Here is a 21,779-nt window from a genome sequence, read left to right as displayed (position 1 = left end):
GTTTGCTCTAATCACACTATATAAACGTTTTGTAATGGTCGATAGGTCATGCTCATCGAACTGCACAAGATAAAAAAAAAATAACAGGAAGAGACATGGGGCGTCTAGTAAACGGAGCTGGTCTTTTGGTTTTGTTGTGTTTCCATGTTTTTGTGGTGAGTAATGTGGCTGCGAGAGATGGTGTGATGAGCTTTGGCAAAGATGAAGAGGAGAAGACCTTCATAGGAGGTGGAAAGGGATTTGGAGGAGGTTTTGGTAAAGGAGGTGGAATCGCTGGCGGGATAGGCAAAGGTGGAGGCATTCTTGGCGGAGGCTTTGGTGGTGGTGGAATAGGAAAAGGCGGTGGTTTTGGAGGAGGATTCGGTGGAGGAATAGGCAAAGGCTTTGGCTTTGGAAAAGGTGGTGGCTTCGGCAAAGGAATAGGCAAAGGCTTTGGCATTGGTGGTGGAAAGATTGGACACAACTGAGATAAACAAGAAGAAACTTGTAGTTGCATTGCATGAGAGACTTTGGGAATAAAATAACTTTGTTTATTTTAATATGAGCTTTTAGACTATCTATCTATCGATGTTTTCATTTTCGGATTCTTCATTTTCATCATGAATTTTATTCCCTCACAAAAGAATATAATACTCAACAACACCACACCACACCACAAGACTTTAGGCAAACCACTTGGTAACGACTTGACTCTTTTTTCTTCAAGCAACTACCTCAACTCCTAGACCTTTGAATCGTTGCTCCACCTAAGAGCTGAAACTACCTTGATGAGTCACTGTATAAACACACACGACCCAAAAATGATTACGCCCTTCTCAAAGGCCACACCTTCTACTACTTTCTAAAGCTTCTCCCTCCATGCTACCACTACTATCAGGGCCAAACAAATATAGCAAAATCAAAAACAACCATTCACTAGGATAAACCAATAATAATAATGAAAGCAGCAAAACCTTAGTTATATAAGTCTTATGAAACTCAAAAGTACATCCAACAGAAAAAAAATAACATAAATAGAAGCCAGACTTATTGTAATAAATAGCACAATGCTTATAAAGATTCAAACAGTCCAACCCTATGAATTGAGGAGCCTTTGATTTGAAATAACTTCTTCTCCACAAGGATCCATAAACTTAGGGGTGGTGATAGTCACTTAGTGACTATTGGCCTTGCCGACCCAAACCATACCCTTGTGACGGGTCATAACCTCCCATGTAGCCACCACCAGGATTGTTCAACCCCCCAACACTAGGTCTCCCTCCAACCGCACCATAAGCAGCTTGGTTACCGTAACCAGCATCACCACTTCCACTGTACCCTCCGTATCCGTACTGTGTCTGAGCCGGAGGAGCCCCATATCCACTTTGAGGAGCACCATTCCCATACCCTCCGGGGTTCCCATAACCACTAGGAGCTGATGGAGTGTCCCATGCGTTTCTCGGAGCAACACTACTTCCATAACCACCACCTGGCATCCCCGTCGCTCCATATGCAGCTCCAGCTCCAGCACCATAACCTCCGTATCCACCAAATCCAGCACCATTACTACCATTTCCATACCCACCACCAGCACCATAACCTGAAGAACCACCATAAGACGGTAAACCATTTCCTACATTCTGAGGCTGCATATACCTATTGAAATCCATACGCCCGTCAAAACCGCCTTCATTACCACCAAAACCCTGGTAACCACCACCACCGCCACCACCCATGGCTCGTCCAGCACCACCTGGATTAGCATCTTTAGGAAGAGCACGCTTCACTTCAACTTGCTTACCGTTCAAATCATGGAAGTTCTTCTGAAGCACACGGTCCACGGCATCTTCAGAGTCGAAGGAGACAAACCCAAACCCGCGAGGACGGCTAGTAGTCTGGTCGTGCATGATCACAACATCAGCCACAGGGCCGTACTGTTCAAAGTAGAGGCGAAACTCTTCGTCTGTCAAAGTAGGCGGCAAGCCTCCGACAAAGATCTTCTTGGTTTTGTTGTAAGCATCTCCTCCAGAGCCTCTAGTTGCATTGAAGCTCCCACTTCTTCCAGAGACTTGCTGCTCCTCTCTTGACATTGCTCTCTTCACATCAACCTACAAAAAAATCATTAAAAGCTTAGGAATAAACCTCCAAAAATCATTATTAATCAACTGAAATATATATAGACATCGATTTTTACAACATTTGATATTATTAGACCAAACCAAACTGATTATACACTTAAACACTTATGATTCACAAACATAATACTAATATTAATCACCCTAAAATGCCTCTCATCCTCAAAGTTAAACCAATCAAACAAAAGTCTCAATTTTTTTAATCTCGTTCTCGAATTAAACAAAAGGGCCAAACCGTAAACAAGGTAAAAAGACCAAAAGAGTGGGGGGAACCTCTCTGGAATCAATGTGATGTTTGTCTTGAAGAACCCTATCGAGAAGAGAAGGATCGGAGAAGATGACGAAACCAAAACCCCTAGGACGGCCAGTGAGCTTGTCTCTCATGACAATAGCCTGAGAAACATCTCCGTAGCTGCTGAAATGCTCTCTTAGCTTGTCTTCGTCTGTCTCCCACGAGATTCCGCCAACGAAAAGCTTTCCTTGATCTGAATCCATCAGATCTATAACAAATCGCTGAAACCCACTTCAGAACTTACGAAAAGGGTTTAGCTTTAGGACAAGAGAATCAAGTTGGCCGACGTGAGAGAGGGAGAGGAGGAACAGCCAAACGAATATTTCTATTGGTTTGGTACTATCGATGCTCTCGCAAAGAGGACGAATCTGTCTGTAGATAGATTGATTAACGGTTCAGATCAGTTTTGAGTATTTCGACAGTTCTGATTTGTTTTCCGTTCTAAAAGGCCCAATAGATTGCACATAATGGGCCATCAAGACCAATGTTGGTTTCCGTGATTGGGCTTGTAACAAAAGCAATAGTTAAAAAAAAAAGTGTGATGGACTTCATTGCAAAGTAGACAGAGGCCCTCTTCGTTTGCTCACCCAGGTGATCCATCTGGGTGAAGATGCAAATTGATGTTCGTTTAGTGCATTATAATGCTACATCCAGATGGATCACCCAGCTGAATTCATCTCAAATTCTCACCCAAATGAAGGTGAGTCTTGATGGTGCATCTGGATGCAGATGCATCTAGTTCAGTCCAAAATAATAAATGACAAAAATGATCTTTTAAAATCAAAATATTATTTTCAAACCGTAAATTCTATTTTTTTTGCATTTACATTTTTTCGCTATAACCAAAAAATGTATTTTCTCGCAAAACGGAAAAATACACTTTCCCGCCAAAACTGCAAGATGCATTTTTCTGCAAAAAAAACATAAAACATATATTTTCATTAAAACTCATTTTTCGGCTAAACTAGTAAAACCACACTTTTCGACCAAAACCCAAAAAACGCATATTCCCGCCAAAACTTCAAAAGCATTTTCCGGCCAAAACCGCAAAAAACATTTTCCCGCCAAAACCGGAAACAACACATTTTCTCACCAAAACAAAAAAAAACGCATTTTCTCGCCAAAACCGAAAAATGCATTTCCCGCCAAAACCGGAAAAACGCGTTTTCCCGCCAAAACAGAAAAATATATTTTCCCGCCAAAACCGAAAAACGCATTTTCCCGCCAAAACCGGAAAAACGCATTTTCCCGCCAAAACCGGAAAACGCATTTTCCCGCCAAAACCGAAAAATATATTTTCCCGCCAAAACCGGAAAACGCATTTTCCCGCCAAAACCGGAAAATGAAATTTTACCGCCAAAACCGGAAAAACGCATTTCCCGCCAAAACCGGGAAAACGTATTTTCCCACCAAAACCGGAAAATTGTATTTTTCCCGCCAAAACCGGAAAAACGCATTTTCCCACCAAAACCGGAAAAGCGCATTTTCCCACCAAAACCGGAAAAATGTATTTTCCCGCCAAAACCAGAAAAATGTATTTTCCCGCCAAAACCGGAAAAATGTATTTTCCCGCCAAAACTGGAAAAAATGTATTTTTCCCGCCAAAACTTCAAAACACACTTTTTCCGTCTAACCCGCAAAAAACGTATTTTTCCGCCAAAACCATAAAAATGCACTTTATCGCGAAAAACACATATTTCCTCAAAAACCGCAAAAATATTTTCGGCCAAAACCGTAAAAATGCTATTTTTCCGCCGAAACGTAAAAAGTTATATTTTAGTCATTTTATTAACAAGTCCATCTAGATGGAGATGAAAGTTAAAAAATGACAAGCAAACGAACATAGTTGCATTCAGATGATTCATTTGGATGCATGGACGAAATGAAGAAACGAACAACACCCAGATGGAGCATCTGGATAAGACATCTAGATGAACCATCTGGATGCATCTTCCAGATGTACAAACGAACAGGGCCAGACTTGTTAAAATCTCTATGTTGTAGAGGGAAATGTTTAGATAAGAAGGAAACACACTTTCAAGTTTCAACTTTGGACTATGTTGCCATGTAGAAACCCTTTTAGTCTTTTTTAGATATTATATATTAAAATCGACCCGAAAGACAGAAATTATGAAACAGTTACAAGCCTGATTTGAACAAAATTCACTAGTTAATGTATTACAAATCTAGTTTCGTCCACCCATTAAATCTGACACGCTTCACTAGTTTAATTTTGAAATCCTAAGAAACCAAATTCCGTTATCCTCGGCGATAATTACGAATAGGTAAGGTTCTTCTCATTACTTCGGATGCCGAGACTATCAATGTCTTCTGGGGAGTAGCTAGGATTCGGTGAACACCTCAAAACTTGTAACCGTCTCAGCCGATTAAGGGTGCAGGTACTAAAAGAGAAGGGTGTAGAACATAAACCATGGAAAATCGCTCCATAACATCCGTACAACCTTCAATAGCACCGAAAACGTCCAAAATAAAAATATCGATGAGGACCTCTAAACTGACCAGAAAACAGAAAGACATGAATATGACAACAGCTGTGATTAGAATGTTTGAATTTTGAATCTCAACATTCTATTAATTTAACTAAAAGCTTATATGTTTTTATCTCAGTACGTATGAATTTTGAATCTCAGATAAAGTAAAATTATGCGGGTTAATCAGAAAGATATTTTTTTGGTCAAATAAGAAAGATATTTATTAACTCTTTTTAGCATGGTATAACAAATACAGTCAAACTTGATTCTTATGAAATGGTTTAGAAATTAATTAGAATGGTTAGTTTCAGACGTGAATCCTAGGTGTTTGTCTTCCACACGTTCCAGAATTCTCACAAGAAGGAACAAAATCTATGAGAGCTGTGATAATCTCCATGCCAGATGTGCAACTTAGGTGTCGAAAATGCCAAGACAGCCTACAGAGCTTTAGTACTTGTAATAATTAACCTCATATGTCTATAAGTTGACCACCTCGTATCATTCCACTAAAAAGTGAATCAAATCCTTAAGGCCCTACCTAAAACGACAAGACGTGCACGTTCTCGAGCAAAAAACCTTAATTTAGTTTTTAAAGATTTTTTTTCCGAGAAACAAAGGCTTTGATTCAGCTTTCACTGAAATGCTTTTGAATATAGCAATAATGGTTAATGATTGTATGACCACTTAATAAATCTCGTAATTACTTAACTCACAACAGGATATAAATATTAAGCCGTTAATTAGAAAAGGATCATAAATGTGGGGACTAATTTGCAAGTTTATATATACATAAAAAAAAAGCAAAATATAAACAGTTGAGCTTTGAACAACTCAAAAAAGCGGTTTCTTAATTTCTTCTTTGTTTCTGTGTCCCTTCCTCGTAGTCTCTTCGATCTCACCTGGAACAGCTCCATCTTCGTGTTTCTTTTTTTCGGGGCTTATAGTCGCAACTCTTGTTCTGTCTGCATCAATTCTTTTTGTGGGTTTGAATCGATTTGAGTCGAATCATTTGAAGAATGAGAAGAAGGTGTTGATTATCTCTGGGATGGAGCAGCTTGTTAACTTCATTATTCGACCTCCAAGGTGAAAGAAGCAAAAAAAAAAAATTTACTGATTCTGGAAACTATGTGTCGAGTTTCTCTTTGTTATTAGGGATGTGAAATTTTTCTTTTTCTTTTGAATTTAGAAGTGTTTTGCATCAAGTTTAGGGCTTCAGATTTTTTTTGAATTTTTTTTCTTAGTCAGGACCTGATTTTTTTTTTTTTTGATTCATCTACAAATTTGGATATACTTGCAGAGCTGAATACAATCCGGAACATGATCTCTTGGAACATGAGTTCTTGCTGAAAGGGAGATGGTACCAGAGGAAGGATTTAGAGGTATATATCACTTTTTTTTTGAACATTTTATGATCTCATTGTTTAGTTTGTCTTTTCTTCAGCCTAATTAAGGTTAATAAAGGATCTTGTATCCGACAGGTAAAAAACAGCAGGGGTGATACTCTAAAGTGTAGTCATTACATGCCAGTTGAGCATTCTGAGGATAGGCGGCCTCTACCTTGTGTAGTATACTGCCATGGAAACAGGTAACTGTAGGAATGTGATTTTAGCTTTACTTGTGAAAAATAAGCAAAATTGACTCACCCCATAGTCTGTTAGGACACTTGTGACAACCAGGCTTAACGTTCGTACTGGATTTTTTAATTGTCATAATTGGTCCAACAAAATATTCAGAGATTCACCACCTTACCTCAGCTTCTCCTAGGTTGTTATAGCGTACTATTCACTAAAATGGCTCTATGGTTATTCTCAGTGGATGTAGAGCTGATGCCAGTGAAGCTGCAATCGTATTACTTCCTTCAAACATCACAATTTTCACCCTTGACTTTTCCGGATCTGGTCTCTCTGGCGGAGACTATGTCACATTGGGTTCCAACGAAGTATGTTGTGCTCCTCTCATCTTCATTAGGTTGTCGATAGTTAATTATTGTCCCTCAGTCACTGTGTTCACTAGCCATTGTCGTCCTCAAGTAGTCACTTCTTTTATTGTTGATAAAACGTGCGTGCAGAAAGATGATCTGAAAGCGGTGGTTGAGTATTTACGCACAGATGTGAATGTCTCCCTCATTGGCTTATGGGGTCGTTCTATGGGTGCTGTCACAAGGTTCATCTCCAAGTCTTTCATTTGTTAATCAGAGCGTTTTCATTTCAAGTAGCGATTTTGCAAGCAAGTGAATAGTTTACTTACCCTTTTTCTTTATAAGCTTGAGAGGAAAATAGTCGTTTGAGACAGAAAATATGGTTGGCAATAGCTATAAGTTATAACACGTCAACCAAACCACTATAACTTGATAATATGGTTGCTACAGTCACTCGCTAGACTAAGAGTCATTGGTGTTGCTGCACTTATTTTTCCAGCTTGATGTATGGAGCCGAGGATCCCTCTATCGCAGCGATGGTTCTAGACAGCCCCTTCTCTGATTTGGTTGATCTGATGATGGAACTAGTAGATACATATAAGTTCCCTTTACCCAAATTTACTGTAAGTAAAAGTATATTTGTAGCTTCTGTTTACTACAAGAGGTTTTTTATTTAACGCTCTTTCAATTGCAGATAAAATTTGCAATACAATATATGCGGAGAGCTGTTCAGAAGAAAGCCAAGTTTGACATAACGGATCTCAACACCATTAAGGTCGTTTGTCCTTTTTTGTCTAGTTGATTACTTTGATGATTAACTACTCTAATCACTACTATGCAACAACATTTTTTTTTATTATGGTATGTGATGTTTTTGTTTCTTGATTTTCAATTTTTATCAACTATATGTTTCAGGTAGCGAAGTCATGTTTTGTTCCAGTTTTATTGGGACATGCCATAGACGATGACTTTATTTACCCTCATCACTCGGAGCGTATATATGAAGCATACGTAGTAAATTTTCTTCCTCTTATCCTCTCACAAGTTGTTGATAACAATTCAACCTCTAAACATATGTTTTTGTTTTTTATTATTATGCAAGGGAGACAAAAATATAATAAAATTCGAGGGAGACCACAATTCACAGCGGCCACAGTTCTACTTTGATTCTATAAACATCTTTTTCCATAACGTTCTTCAGCCTCCTGAGGTGGCTGGGCCAACAACACTTTTTGACCCATTGGATGATTATTTTTCCAAGGTAATGAAATATCTCGTATCAGACTGTTTAGCGTTTTTGGAATGTTCTTGTCTCTTTAGTGACAAACTGTTTGTATGTTCAGGGCAGTTGGAACACCATGAAAGAAGTAAATTCTCCACCATCTTCAGCACAGAAAAGTATAAGTTATTTAGTTTTTTTCAATTACATGTTTTTTTTTTTACCCTTTGGCCAACATCTTTTCTGATTGATTTCAGGTATAGCTGCGGGCAGTACCTCCGATGTAATCAATGACGTCCGCCTGAAAAGACCTATGAGTCGCACAGAGGTTGGTAGTTCGTTGACTACATTTTGCGAGTTTAAATGTTATAAGTATGGTTTCCTCTGTTTTTGTTGATTCCTCTAGAAGCATCATCTATCAATTTTGAGGTGGGTATAGCGTTAAAAATTAGAAAATCATATCTGTTTAGTTTCAAATTTGGAACTATGCAACTGTTCTTGCATTGGTGCCAAACTAAAAGACTTTGCTTCACTACAGGTGTATGTAGTATAATTTTAAAACTTTCTCCATATCCTTGTTGATAGTCCTTTATTACATCTCTCAGGTTCCTTCAAACGTCCCATCTAATCAATCATCGTCAGACACGAAGGTCTATGATCAGTTCTCTTCTTCCTTATCTGTTCGTGTTTACTGTTCGGTTATGGTCATTAGCTATCGACTAATCAGTTTGTTATATGTTTTATTATCTTTCAGGAAAAAGAGGGGTCCAGTAGTTCATCTTGTGATATGATCAGCTTCGATTTGTCAAATGGGGATCCGTATCCTCCTAATCTCGCTGTAGCTTTAGATGATGATCAATATGTGGAGTTTCAAGTAGAGGACTTGGCTGATTTTCCTTCTAATGCTGAGGAAGAAGAGAGGGTAAGAATACAAAATGAAAATTGCGTGATGAACCTTTTATTCCCCTCTTTTTGACTGGTTTCATATTCATCTGTTCACGTATCCTCAGATGCTGATGGAAGCGGTGATGAAATCGCTGGAGGCAGAAACTCATCAGAACAAAGAATCTTCCAGGACCAATAGAGAGAAGATTGAAGAAAAAGAAAGTAATGCTGCTGCTGCTTCTACTACAGGACCAGTGTCTGAGAAAGATTCTGCATCCGGTCCAACACTAATGAACCACCATGATGCACAAGCCGATGATGCTACACTTAAAATATCGGATTCTCTGCGAGGCACAAATGATGAAAGCATTGATGTGTCAGCACGTACAAAGGCAACAGTGACTGTGGTTGGACGTAGTAGCACATCAGGAAACGGGTTATTACGACGATGGGATCTTAACTTCTTCAAAAGTAGATAAAATTTCATTATGTGTTTTGGTTTTGGGTAAAAAATAGTAAGGAAAGCTTAAAGGTTTGTCATGACAAGTTTTATTCATTTGCTGTGTCTTGGCAAAAATCTCTGTTAAAGAGATGAAATCATCTCGTGTTGGGTTTTTGACCTAAAGGTCTCTTTATCCTCTTGTTATGAACATGTAACTAGATCACCATGTATTTATTCTTATCACTAATCCTATATTTATGAACATATAATGCAATCATCCTACTTTCCAGGAATCAGTAAATACTGCGAAGGAAAAATGTAAGAGCATAAACCAATTGATAAACTTTCTCGAAGCAGTACATGGGTTAAAGACAATTTGGGATTTGAGACAGAGTCAGTTCTTAGTCTAAGTAAGTTCTCAGTTCAGGACTATATAGCTGGATGATTTAGAATCAATTACGCATGATCAAATATATAAAATTAAATTATGTATATATATTTTTATAACACTTGTAAATCATTTTATAAATATTTTTATAAATCAAGGAAATAATGTATTATCTCTTATAAATCTTATTATATAAAGCTTGGTTCTTCAAAGTTGCTAATTAACATGATCGCGACACATGTCAATTTTATATTTAAGATTGTGACATGTGTTAATCTATCTCATAACTAAAGATATATCTAATAAGATATTAACAAAAACGAATTTTATTAAAAATCTTATTAAATATATTATTTAATAGTAATTTTCCTTTCTTAAATCCTAATCGAAATATAATTGCAAAATATTATTTGATAATTATTTTCCTTCTAATATTGTGACATATGTTTAAATATATAATGATTAAAAATATATATAATAAGATAATAAAAATGAATTTCGAAAAAATTACTATTAAATATATGTCATAATTAAAGATATATCTAATAAGATATTAACAAAAACGAATTTTATTAAAAATCTTATTAAATATATTATTTAATAGTAATTTTCCTTTCTTAAATCCTAATCGAAATATAATTGCAAAATATTATTTGATAATTATTTTCCTTCTAATATTGTGACATATGTTTAAATATATAATGATTAAAAATATATATAATAAGATAATAAAAATGAATTTCGAAAAAATTACTATTAAAAATTATTTAATAGTAATAACGATTTTTAAAAAATATTTAGTAGTAATGTTTTTAGAAATTTTCCTTTTTCAAAATCCTCAAAAATAAATTTGAAAACAATTTATTTAATATAATTTTTCTTTTCTAAACTTTTAATAAATCTTATTATATATATTATTTAATAGTAATTTTCCTTTTTTAAATCCTAATCAAAAGATAATTGCAAAATATTATTTGATAATTATTTTCCTTCTAATATTGTGACATGTGTTTAAATATATAATGTTTAAAAATATATATAATAAGATAATAAAAATGAATTTTGAAAAAATTACTATTAAAAATTATTTAATAGTAAAAATGATTTAAAAAAAATATTTAGTAGTAATGTTTTTAGAATTTTTCCTTTTCCAAAATCCTAAAAAATAGATTTGAAAACAATTTATTTCATTTAAACTTTATTTTCTAAACTTTTAATGAAAATAAAATTATAAAAGATTATATTGAACTTCGTTCTCCAAAATTGCTAATTAACATGATTGTGATTTGTGACACATGGTAGTTATATATTTAAAATTTTGATATGTGCTAAACTATATCATAATCAAAAATATATGCTAAAATAATAAAAATGACTTTTCTTAAAAATTAATTATAAATACGATTTAATAGTTTATTATTATTATTATTATTATTTTTTATTATAATGTTTGTTTTAAAAGATACTAAAGATAGAGAATTATAAAAAATAAACATTAACTTTTAAGAAAAAAAGGTTAAACAAAAACGAATTGTAAAATCTTACAAGTACAATCAATTATTTATTAAAAACCAGAAGAAACACTAATTTTTAAATAAATAATATTACTTTTTAAAAAAAGCATAATCAAAAGAAAATTGTAAAAGTACTCTTATTATTTTCTTATAAGTAAATAATTTGCTTTTTTAATAGATAATTGTATGTTAAAAATTATGACAAAAAATAGCTACAAATATTTTAAATCTATATTTAGGTTTAAGCTTCTACATATTAGTTTTACAAAACACAATAGTATTTACATGAAAAGTATTACCTGAGTATTTTCTTTTAATTTTTTGATACAACTCAATTTTTTATTATCCTTATTACAACTTATGATAGTAGCATAACTTTTAATTTTGATGTTATTGTCGTACATGAGTATGTGTGAATATGATAAATATGTGTTTGCATGTATAAGATCAAATATATAAATAATTAAACAGAATTTTTCAATTAAAAGTAAAATAGTTGTATAAAATCTAAAAGAAATAAAATAATTAATTTCCTTTTTAAAAGTCTAAATAAAATAAAAACGTAAAATATTTTATTTTTATTATAATTAACTAACTTTACTTTTTTAATAATTTTGTGTTCAAAAATATAAACCAAAATTAACTTCAAATATTTTACCTGATATGATTGTGATATGTGTCAATTAAAAAATTAGATTGTGAATGTGTCTATAAAAACTTTTATTATGTGAAAATAACTTCTTATTTTCCTAAAATCTTAAATAAAAGAGATTTCTAAAAGAAATTTTTTTTCTAATCGTAACCAATTAAGAAGTTTTCCTTTTTTTTTAAATCGTGACCAGAGAGAATTATAAAGTTTTATTTAAAAGTAATTTTTACTTCAAAAATTTAATGATAAACATGATAGTAACAATTATTCAATTAACAAGAAAAATTGTAAAAATATTAATGATATTGAAAAAAGGAATTTTGAAAATTGCAACTTTTAAAAAATAGTTAATATTGACTGTAAATAGTTATTTGATAGAAAATGTTTTTTAAATCCTAGACAAAATATAATTGTAAAAGATTATGTAATGTCAATTTTATTTTCTAAAATCCTACAAAAAATGTAAAAGAATATTTGATATTTTTTTCCGTTTTTATGAAAAAAAAATCCTAAACAAAAGAAATTTGTATAATATTTTTAAGTTCTAACCAAAAGAGAATTGTAAAAATTTATTTGATGTTATTTTTAAGAGAGCGTTTGATGATGAACTTGATCCTAAAAATTATTTAATTAACAAAAGAAGTGTAAAATTAGTATTGATATGAATTGTAAAAATAGCAATTTTAAAAATATTTATTAATAACTTAAAAGAATTATTTGATAGCAATATATTTTCTGAAATTTTAAAGAGCAGATAATTATAAAAGAGTATTTAATATTATTTTTTTATTGTAAATAAAAAGGAGATTTATAAAATAGAATGTTTTCCTTTTTAAAAAAATCCTAGAAAATAAAATTTTAAAGATTTCTTTAATAAAACATTAAATTAGTACATAAGAACATGTATAATGCTATCATTGATTCGATTGGTGTATTTAACTTTCGTTTCTTTTTTACTTTTAATTTCTTATTTCGGATTGTGTTTAGTTTAAATGTTTATGTATAGTATCTAATCCTTAGTATAAAGTTTATAATAACTCATCTATGCACCATGATTATAAAATACAAATATTAACTTGAACTTATGTGTGAAAATATATTTTAATTATAAAATAAATCTCAAACAACATATGCAAAAAAAAACAATCATAATACTATAATAAAATGATTTAATATTTATGGTTTTTATTAAATTAAAATATCAAACAAAACCCGTTGCAACGCAACGGACTCATATCTTGTGGTTTATAAAACTTAAAAGATCTTCATATCGAGTCAAATTATGTAAAATATTAATATTAAGCTTAATATTGACATAAATAGTATTTTTATATAAAATTTCTCGTTTGTTACACTAATCTTAATGATCTTATTATGCTATAAAGATCTTTAAGTCACTCAATATCGTCTTCTCAGTAACAAACAAAGAAAGCTGGTCCTCTCTCTCTCTGGCTGAAGATAATGTTTTCACAAGTCTAAATATGGTCAGAAACTTTTGTATATCAAAAGCATTGAAACAATGTTGTTAACCAAATATTGAAACAACTGGATGAATTTCTAGGTACTCACAGTATATTTTATTAAATTTTTATTGCAATAACTATTGAAAACCTTTACGAAAGACTATGAATAAAGATGTTCTAAACTTTTGTTACCATTCATCGCTAATTATGTTGATGGCTTTTAAAGAAAAAACATGTTGATGGCTTTTGACAGTTTGTAGACCAGAAATTAGAAACCCTGATCTTTTCCTATGTTCTCTTTTTTTTGTGTGTGCGCGTCACATGTTGAATAATACCCAAGTCTTGTCAAATTTCGCGTCTCTAGTTTAATATTTATAAACCAACATTTAAGGATGAAGTTAAACCAATATAACACTAAAGAGACACCTAAAACAAGCTGACTTGTCTACGATCCGCACAGGCGCACATCATGCACCGTAAATTATAAGTCCATAAGTAATGTGGCTTTTTTTTGTTGAAATCATTTTATTTAGTAATAACACACTGGGAATTAACTAGCTCTTATTAATAAAACAAATCGTTTTTTGGCAGCTAAATAAATAAAATAAATCGTTATGTCCCTAACCGGTGTTTTAAATTTACATTCTTACTATATCAAGATATTAGAAACTGTAGATAAATTTATCAGGCAGACTTTTATATATACTATGTTAATTATATATATATATATATATATGTATATATTAGAAACTGTAGATAAATTTATTAGTGAGGATAGTGAAAGTAAACTAATTTATAAAAAAAAAAAAGTAGTGAAGTTCTTAAAATCAATAAACTTGTGTAAATCTAAACATTTAAAGCTTAGAAGTAAACATTTGCTAAGTCCTACATAAACCTTGTAATTTGTTCTCAAATTTTATTATTATCAATCAAAATGTTAATTATAAAGTTGTTTTTGAAATTAACAACACAAAATTATAAATTGTAGGTTTTTCTTATTTTGTATGCTATTACAACAATCACCCCAATATTATTATTTTAGAAAGATTATCATTTTTGAAGATAGTTACAAATTCTATGCATAAAGATAAAGCTGTCGTTAATATCTTGATTTTATTTTAAAAACAATTGTAGTATATTCCCTGTATATTACATATCTGGAAATTGTAGTTGTAAAAGGAAAAGCAATCTATTTAGAGAAATAAATAACAATCGTGGGGTTTGAAACAGCAAATAAATCAAATTTATCATTCAGAGGAATTCAAAACCGTGACACAAGAAAAAATATCTCGAAAGCCTTTGTGAAAGGAAGAAGAAAAAAATATCTTCGAAGATGCATCCCTTCAACGCTATGATGGCGGCGAGGATGCTGACCGCCGTCGGAAAATCAAACGGCTTAGAAAGCGAGACGATCCCCTTCGGATCCTTGTGGTGGAGTATCTACGCCGGCGTCTCTTGTTTCCTCGTCTTCTTCGCCGGAATCATGTCCGGTCTCACTTTAGGCCTCATGTCTCTCAGTCTCGTCGACCTCGAAATCCTCCAACGCAGTGGCTCCCCAAAGGAGAAGAAACAATCAGGTTTTGTTGAATCGCTTTTCTTCTCTTCTCTCTTTAATTGATTCTGATTCTGATTCTTTGAATCTTTTTTTTTGTTCAGCTGCGATTTTGCCGGTTGTTCAGAAACAGCATCAGCTTCTAGTGACACTTCTCTTGTTCAATGCTCTTGCTATGGAGGTATGATTCATTAAAGATTGCACATAACCTTTGTGCTTAGTTCTGATGTGAAAAGATTTAAACTTGCAGGGCCTTCCTATATACTTAGACAAGATCTTCAACGAGTATGTTGCTATCATCCTCTCCGTTACTTTCGTTCTCTTTGTTGGAGAGGTAACCAAGTTTTTTGTAGCTTTAAGGTTTATCAAGAGGCTTATAATGATTGTGTGATTTGTGTGTTTTCAGGTTATTCCTCAAGCTATATGCTCCAGGTATGGACTAGCAGTGGGAGCTAACTTGGTCTGGCTTGTACGCATCTTAATGATTCTCTCCTATCCCATATCTTTCCCCGTTGCGAAGATGTTGGACTGTGTGTTGGGACATGGTGACCCTTTGTTTAGACGGGCTCAGTTAAAGGCTCTTGTTTCCATTCATGGGGAAGCTGCTGGCAAGGGAGGTGAGCTTACCCATGATGAGACCACTATCATTAGTGGAGCGCTTGATTTGACTGCCAAGACTGCTCGAGAAGCCATGACTCCTATTGAATCAATCTTTTCCTTGGATATGAATTCAAAGTTGGACTGGTGAGTTTCGGTAACTCTCTACCTCATGTTTGACCTTTGTATCTTACACTACTTTTTGCTTGTGATTAGGGAAGCTATGGATAAGATTCAAACACGAGGACATAGCCGGATTCCTGTCTACTCCGACAATCCTAAAAATGTTGTCGGGCTTCTTTTGGTACGTGTTGTTTGAGATCCTTTATTCGGTTTATCATCTTCTTTTGCAAACACTAATGAAGATGTTCTTCTGTTTGTTAGGTGAAGAGTCTGCTTACTGTTCGCCCTGAATCAGATACTCTTGTCAGCACAGTTGGTATACGCCACATTCCAAGGTCTTGCCATTTTCTTTCCCTGTAGATATCCTCTCTATACATACTAGATTCTGATTTGTATGTGTTCAAATGATTTAACCAGGGTTCCGGCCGATATGCCATTGTATGATATACTGAACGAGTTTCAAAAAGGGAGCAGTCACATGGCTGCAGTTGTGAAGGTCAACGTGAAACGCAAAGGTTCTCTTTCAACTTTGCTTGAAGAAGAAAACACTAGTGACTCCAAGTTGACTACACCTCTGTTACTAAAGCGAGAAGGAAACCAGGACAATGTCGTTGTTGATATTGACAAGATTAGTAACAGTGGATTCTCGCATACTTCAGAGGAGATAGAGGATGGAGAAGTAATCGGAGTCATCACTTTGGAAGATGTGTTTGAAGAGCTTTTGCAGGAAGAGATTGTGGATGAAACTGATGAATATGTTGACGTACATAAAAGGATCCGGGTGGCGACTGTAGCTGCAGTGGCGATTTCATCATTAGCGAGAGCTCCTTCAAGCCGGAGGTTACTTGGCCAAAAGGGAACTGTAAGTAAACACACTCTCTCTCTCGCCAAAGAAAATGGGTTTTTCAGTGAAAAAAATCTTTGTGGAGTTGAGATATTGAACCGGTTTGTGTGTGTTTTGCAGGGAGGACCAAAAACGCCAAAGGCATCTTCTACTACTCCAAAGACAGGACAGGATAAACCGATTTGAACTACGACCGGTTCTCTTCAGGGATGATGATTTCAGGTGTTCTGTTTTTTTTTTTTTTTTGATTGAGATGTGAGTGTAATAAAACAAGGTTCTCAAACTTAGATCAATTATTCAGCACATACGTGTAGGTATTAATAATATAGTCTACAAAACAATTCGAACTTGTTTTAGCTTCCAAATCTATTCATTTGTATGTTATTTTTCATTCTTTCTCGTCTCCCTTTTCGTTCCATTAGTAAGGCGAATGTTTACATGAAGTTTTGGTAATGTGTATAAAGTAGCACGTTTTGGTTTGAAGCCTTCTAAAGCCATATCTATCTAGCAATCCACTCAAAGAAGAATTACAGCTCAAACACGAGCAGACTTATCACTAGAGTTATAATCTATGATATCTTATTTTCTAGCTAAAGGAGAAGACAGACACGGTAACAGACATTTATACAACTTTTAACAAACGTGGCTAATGAAACCCTCTATCCCGACTAAAGGGTCCTTAACATATCTTCTCTTTTCTTGGTTGAGCTGATTATCTAGTTGGTACATGACAAACATTGCCTCACACTTGGGTATGGCCGTATGGGAATGAGACGTCAAGTAAACAAGATTGGTGTGATTGCCTTTAGAAGGAAAATAAATACTCTATAAGTGCGACCACCGCTGCACCACACTTCATAACAAATGTTTACTCAGGGAAGATACGTATATAAAACTCCGGTGATACTATCAAACCGTTTTATGATATTGCTGTTACTATTCTTCCCAACGTTTTGCTTTCACGACAAACTTGCGAGTGGTGCCATGGTATAGTATGTGAACCATATAAAGCCAATACCATTCTTCACATGAAGAATTCATTATTGAGCACACCATGAAGGTTATATGTACTAATCTAATTGAACTGTACGAAGACAAGATACATTACAAACATTATTTTAAATTTTAAGGATAGAGCAAGTGTTAAGGTAACTTATAAACATGTTATGTTATGTTAGGCAATATTCATAAAAACTCTGTTAATCAAAACAAAACAAAAGAAAAGCTATAGACAAAAGAAAAAAAAAACATTTATCAAAGGTTGACTAGATTCTATACAGTTTATCAGGCTTGATGACAGGGTTTTGGATAGTTAACTCGGTAATGGCGGCAGATTTATAATCCGATAGACAAGAATGTTCTTCCGGGTGACGGTGAGACCCACAGAACACATGGCCGCACCTGCATTCAAATCCTAGCAGCCCCACCTTTCTATTGCACGCATTGCATCTACTCCTCTTTTTATTCTTTACCACAACTGCCTCTTCAGACTTCTCCACCACTGTTGCTGTTGTCATGTGGTCTCTTATAGTGTCCAAGTATCTGGCAGACTCATCCTTTAAAAAACTGTTGTAGCACTTAGAGCAAAGGTTCTTGGTCTGTGGCGTGCTGAAGAAGCCACATCCGTTGATGCATAGAGAAGGCTCTCCTGTCATGCTTTCTTTACCGACTCTTATGTTTGCAACTCTCTCTCTGTATTGTTTGCTTTGGCTCTTACAATCTAATCTTAAGTTGAATCTAATGTTTGCAATCTTTGGGTGTGTCTGTCCTTGCTTTCTTCCTTGTCTTGGATCTCTCCCACTATCTAATTTTATGTCTGCGAGTTTGTATGTCTTGAGTTTAATGTAGATCTTTCAAAAAACAGTAATTTTATTATGTCTGCGAGTTTGTATGTCTTAACTTTATATATAGAGCTGCTAACAACAGTCATTCTCCTGACAAGTTTATGTTGTTTTATGTCCTAAAAAATTAGTTTTTGTTTTAGTTTTTAGGTTTTATATTACAAACTTCGATTTTGAAGATAATTATGAAAATCTATAAAAATTTATACAGCTGTCATTGTTATCTTGATTTATAAAATATCATATATTTTAAATTTGGAAACTGTAGTTAAAAAACAGTCATTCTCCTGTTAGATTTCAGGTGTTTTATGACCTAAACAAAATTAGTTTTTTTTTTCAGGTTTTATTTCTACAAACTCCAGTGTTTGAAAATAATTATAAAATTTTATGCATAAATATAAAGCTGTCACTTTTATTTCTATTTTTAAGGGCTTTATATGCAATAATATGACTAATCGAATCCTGAGTGAAAGCATATAACAAAACCCCTTTTTTGTAATTATTAACTAATACAAAGTTTTGACTCCAACTAGGAGTTGAAAATCGAGCAATAAAAAGATTACTCAGAAGGGATTTTACTTATTTTAGTGCAAAAACAGAGACGAGAGAGAAGAGAGACCATGAGAGCTCAGAACAATGCAGGATGCGAAGACCTTGATTCCATGAGAATATACATCGCTTGCATTACAGGTTTATCTGAGATTAACTTATCCTCGTCCCTGAGATGAATTCAATGAATGATTCCCATTAGCAAAATCCATCAATAGCAAAAAAACAAACTTGAAAAACAAGAAACAGGGGAAGATGCAAAGTGTGAAACCTGTAAGCTTATGGGATTCGGTTTTTGTTCCCATTGTTGGAAGTGGCTTCTGCTTCTTCACGCTTCCCTTTGAATGAGAAGTTGAATCCGGAAGTTGTAGACCCTCCAAAACGTTTTGAAGCAATATCAAAGCGTTCCATCATCCGTGTAACCCCAGCTATTCCAGCGTTCATCTCACGTTGTACTCCTTTGCTCAGTTCTTTCACTGAGTTGTTGCGAGCAAGTAGCTTCTCTTTGAGACCTTGTTTACTCTTAGAGATCGATTCTTTGTACCTGGAGGAGGCATGACTCCATACCATCAGTTTGACTTGTGAATGAAGGAAGATGATGAGTTGAGTTTGTGGGCATACCTTGCGGAAGCAGCAGCAAGTTTGGATTTAATGGCTTCTGGAAGAGACGATGCTTCAGATGGAGAAGGTCCAGGGGAGATTCTGATTACAGATACAAGAGAAGATGAAAGATGTGTTAAATAGGGTTTTAGGTCAGTTAAGCATTCTCCAAGAACAGATATCGCCATGCAAATTCACTACAACCAGCAGTAACTAAGTGAAAAGCTTCAATTTTTACAAGATATTGTGTAGTGTCAATATACCTGGATCCATTGCTGGTATCAGCAGGAGACGGGGGGTTAGCATTCTGATGTTGAACATGGGAGATAACAACAGAGGTATGACCAAGATTGGGCATATCAGTAGGAGTGGGATCATTGGAGGGTATTGGAGCCTCCCTAGTACGAAGCAAACAACGTCTATGGGCAGCTTCAGTGAGATGCCTAAGGAACTGTTCATCAAAGCTGCTCTCCTCCTGGAAAAAAAAAACACATCATTATCCAGTACTCCTCATTGCAACTACCAATGCACAATGAATAATAATTACTAAACGAACCTCCTCTGAGTGAAAGTCCTCCTCATTGGAGTGAGGAATGGAACTTCTAGGAGAGGATGGAGATCTCATGTTGGTGGTTTTCATCAGCCTTTCCTTATCCACAGCAGCCAAAAGCTCTTGGCTACAAGAAAAAAAAAGTACATCAAAACCAAATAGTACATGAAACAAGAAAGGATCATGAGTATACCTGAGAGGATCTTTGAGGACAAAGAATTGCCAGCAAATAGGACACTCTTTGCTTCTCTGAGACCTGTGCTAAATCACGAATCAAGTCACCAATAGACGAACAAGATTCAATTCTAAAACAACATAATACCATTCAATGATGCACTGAAGGTGATACTCATGCTTGCAACTTGTAACCTGACAAAACCCATAAAGTAACAAACATTGGCATTTTCAAAAATCATCCCTTTCAACGATGAATGGTTCGAGAATAAATCAAAGGATCTAGATTTAAGCATCAGGGAGAAGGTAATCGTAAAACCCATGAAGAGAAAAGAGAGAATCTTACAGTGGCAGGGTCCTGGGGAGTGAAAGACTCGAGGCAGATGCTGCAAGCGTCGTCGGTATCATCATCATCGAAGGCAGAGGAGGAAGAAGAAGAAGAAGCAATGGCGGGATTGAAAGGAGGAGACTTTTCGGATAAGTTGAAAGCAGAAGCATAACTGAAACTAGACATTGTGGATGATGATGAAGATGAAGATGGAGAAGCTGTGGATTGAGATTGAGATCAAGAGGAGGTGAGGAGGTGATCACATAAAAAGAAGACTGAGAAGTCAAAGCAAAGAATAATGCGGAAAAAGTCAAAAAAAAAGGGAAATTGCAAGGCCGTGGAGCAAAGTTCGATTCCGACGGTTTCTTTCTCTCTCTCTTTTTTTATTTTATTTTTTTGGTTACACTTATTGGTTGGGCCTTTGCTTGCTCTTTACCTTTACTCTAGGCCTACTTTACTCTCATTATTTATTAGATTCTTTACCTACTTCTCCATCACAGATATGGTCCCAGTTCTGTAAAGTTAAAATACAGAAATTTTAGCAAAAGTTTACACTTCAAGTTCAAGCTAGGCATTGGCATATTATCTAACAGAACTGGCACCAAACTAAAAAACTGAAGCAGAAACCAGAATTAAACTGTAACATCCCAAGTTGTGATATATGGTAAGGTTTAAAATGATTAATTTGGTTATATATATCATCAAAGTTGATTTATCTTTTTCATCACAAATCCGTTTAGAACTCCATGGTTAAGCGTGCTCGGATTAGAACATCGAAAGGATGAGTGATCTATCGGAAAGTGATTCAGAATACCGTGCGAGTGAGGCTAAAAACACAGGAAAAGGTCGGTTGGTGATTTGCAAGACTAGTAAACAATGATTTTTAGCCTTTGAAAAATTAACGCACCGCCCGTCAGACGGGATGGATTCCATGGACCGAGATAGCAGGCGTGGATGACCCATTAGTCCAGAAGTTATAGAAACTTACAAAAACTAAAATGATTCTATTTTTTTTCTAAACCCAAAAAATCAAACTAAACCGAAAACTGAATGGATATCCATGAATATTTGAAATACTAACTACATATCTAAAAAATATAATTTATAAATCACATATTATTCAAAAATAACATAAAAAATCGAGTTTAACTCTAGTTTTGGTTTATGTCGGTTTTTAGATTTATACCCGATTTGGAATTAAATTTAGTTTGGCTCCATTTCAGATTTCATAAGAAACTGAAAATC

General features: G+C 34.4%; 6 protein-coding genes across 8 annotated transcripts; 3 read left to right on the top strand and 3 right to left on the bottom strand.

The window, feature by feature from the left end:
• Positions 1-28: 28 nt before the first annotated feature.
• LOC106360000 (glycine-rich protein 5) lies at positions 29-566 on the top strand. Its single transcript, XM_013799609.3, has one exon. The coding sequence runs from the start codon at positions 96-98 to the stop codon at positions 465-467; it is 372 nt and encodes a 123-aa protein (XP_013655063.2). The 5' UTR covers positions 29-95; the 3' UTR covers positions 468-566.
• Positions 567-938: 372 nt separating this feature from the next.
• LOC106361564 (heterogeneous nuclear ribonucleoprotein 1) lies at positions 939-2,767 on the bottom strand. Its single transcript, XM_048737899.1, has 2 exons — positions 2,388-2,767; positions 939-2,087 (listed from the first exon to the last, which is right to left on the bottom strand). Exons 1-2 carry the CDS (start codon positions 2,607-2,609, stop codon positions 1,161-1,163), a joined length of 1,149 nt encoding a protein of 382 aa, XP_048593856.1. The 5' UTR covers positions 2,610-2,767; the 3' UTR covers positions 939-1,160.
• A 2,940-nt stretch (positions 2,768-5,707) lies between these two features.
• Positions 5,708-9,626, top strand: LOC106361563. Of its 3 annotated transcripts, none has more exons than XM_013801328.3 (14): positions 5,708-5,981; positions 6,196-6,277; positions 6,377-6,483; positions 6,711-6,837; positions 6,967-7,061; positions 7,316-7,439; positions 7,511-7,591; positions 7,732-7,830; positions 7,919-8,077; positions 8,160-8,214; positions 8,293-8,363; positions 8,641-8,685; positions 8,790-8,957; positions 9,046-9,626. In XM_013801328.3, the coding sequence occupies exons 1-14, from the start codon at positions 5,944-5,946 to the stop codon at positions 9,397-9,399; spliced, it is 1,605 nt and encodes a 534-aa protein (XP_013656782.2). In that variant the 5' UTR covers positions 5,708-5,943; the 3' UTR covers positions 9,400-9,626. The 3 variants fall into 3 exon arrangements, with proteins under 3 accessions (XP_013656782.2, XP_048593855.1, XP_013656783.2); XM_048737898.1 differs by having other exon boundaries at positions 8,641-8,691; XM_013801329.3 differs by lacking the exon at positions 8,641-8,685 and having other exon boundaries at positions 5,709-5,981.
• A 4,966-nt stretch (positions 9,627-14,592) lies between these two features.
• Positions 14,593-16,883, top strand: LOC106361561 (DUF21 domain-containing protein At4g14230). The gene is made up of 8 exons (XM_013801326.3): positions 14,593-14,953; positions 15,033-15,109; positions 15,179-15,262; positions 15,335-15,672; positions 15,742-15,829; positions 15,910-15,983; positions 16,066-16,510; positions 16,613-16,883. The coding sequence occupies exons 1-8, from the start codon at positions 14,710-14,712 to the stop codon at positions 16,676-16,678; spliced, it is 1,416 nt and encodes a 471-aa protein (XP_013656780.2). The 5' UTR covers positions 14,593-14,709; the 3' UTR covers positions 16,679-16,883.
• A 286-nt stretch (positions 16,884-17,169) lies between these two features.
• LOC106359999 (putative zinc finger A20 and AN1 domain-containing stress-associated protein 8) lies at positions 17,170-18,625 on the bottom strand. The gene has a single exon (XM_013799608.3). It carries the CDS (start codon positions 18,145-18,147, stop codon positions 17,758-17,760), a length of 390 nt encoding a protein of 129 aa, XP_013655062.2. The 5' UTR covers positions 18,148-18,625; the 3' UTR covers positions 17,170-17,757.
• A 185-nt stretch (positions 18,626-18,810) lies between these two features.
• On the bottom strand, positions 18,811-20,886 carry LOC106361560 (E3 ubiquitin-protein ligase RHF1A). Its single transcript, XM_013801325.3, has 8 exons — positions 20,553-20,886; positions 20,355-20,401; positions 20,226-20,288; positions 20,039-20,159; positions 19,746-19,957; positions 19,504-19,584; positions 19,154-19,426; positions 18,811-19,052 (listed from the first exon to the last, which is right to left on the bottom strand). Exons 1-7 carry the CDS (start codon positions 20,718-20,720, stop codon positions 19,162-19,164), a joined length of 957 nt encoding a protein of 318 aa, XP_013656779.2. The 5' UTR covers positions 20,721-20,886; the 3' UTR covers positions 18,811-19,052; positions 19,154-19,161.
• Positions 20,887-21,779: the final 893 nt, after the last annotated feature.

The sequence above is a fragment of the Brassica napus genome, chromosome A8 (genome assembly GCF_020379485.1).
Source record: "Brassica napus cultivar Da-Ae chromosome A8, Da-Ae, whole genome shotgun sequence".
Taxonomy (NCBI): domain Eukaryota; kingdom Viridiplantae; phylum Streptophyta; class Magnoliopsida; order Brassicales; family Brassicaceae; genus Brassica; species Brassica napus.
The sequence above is the reverse complement of the archived record's forward strand: the minus strand, read 5'-3'. Positions and strand labels throughout refer to the sequence as shown.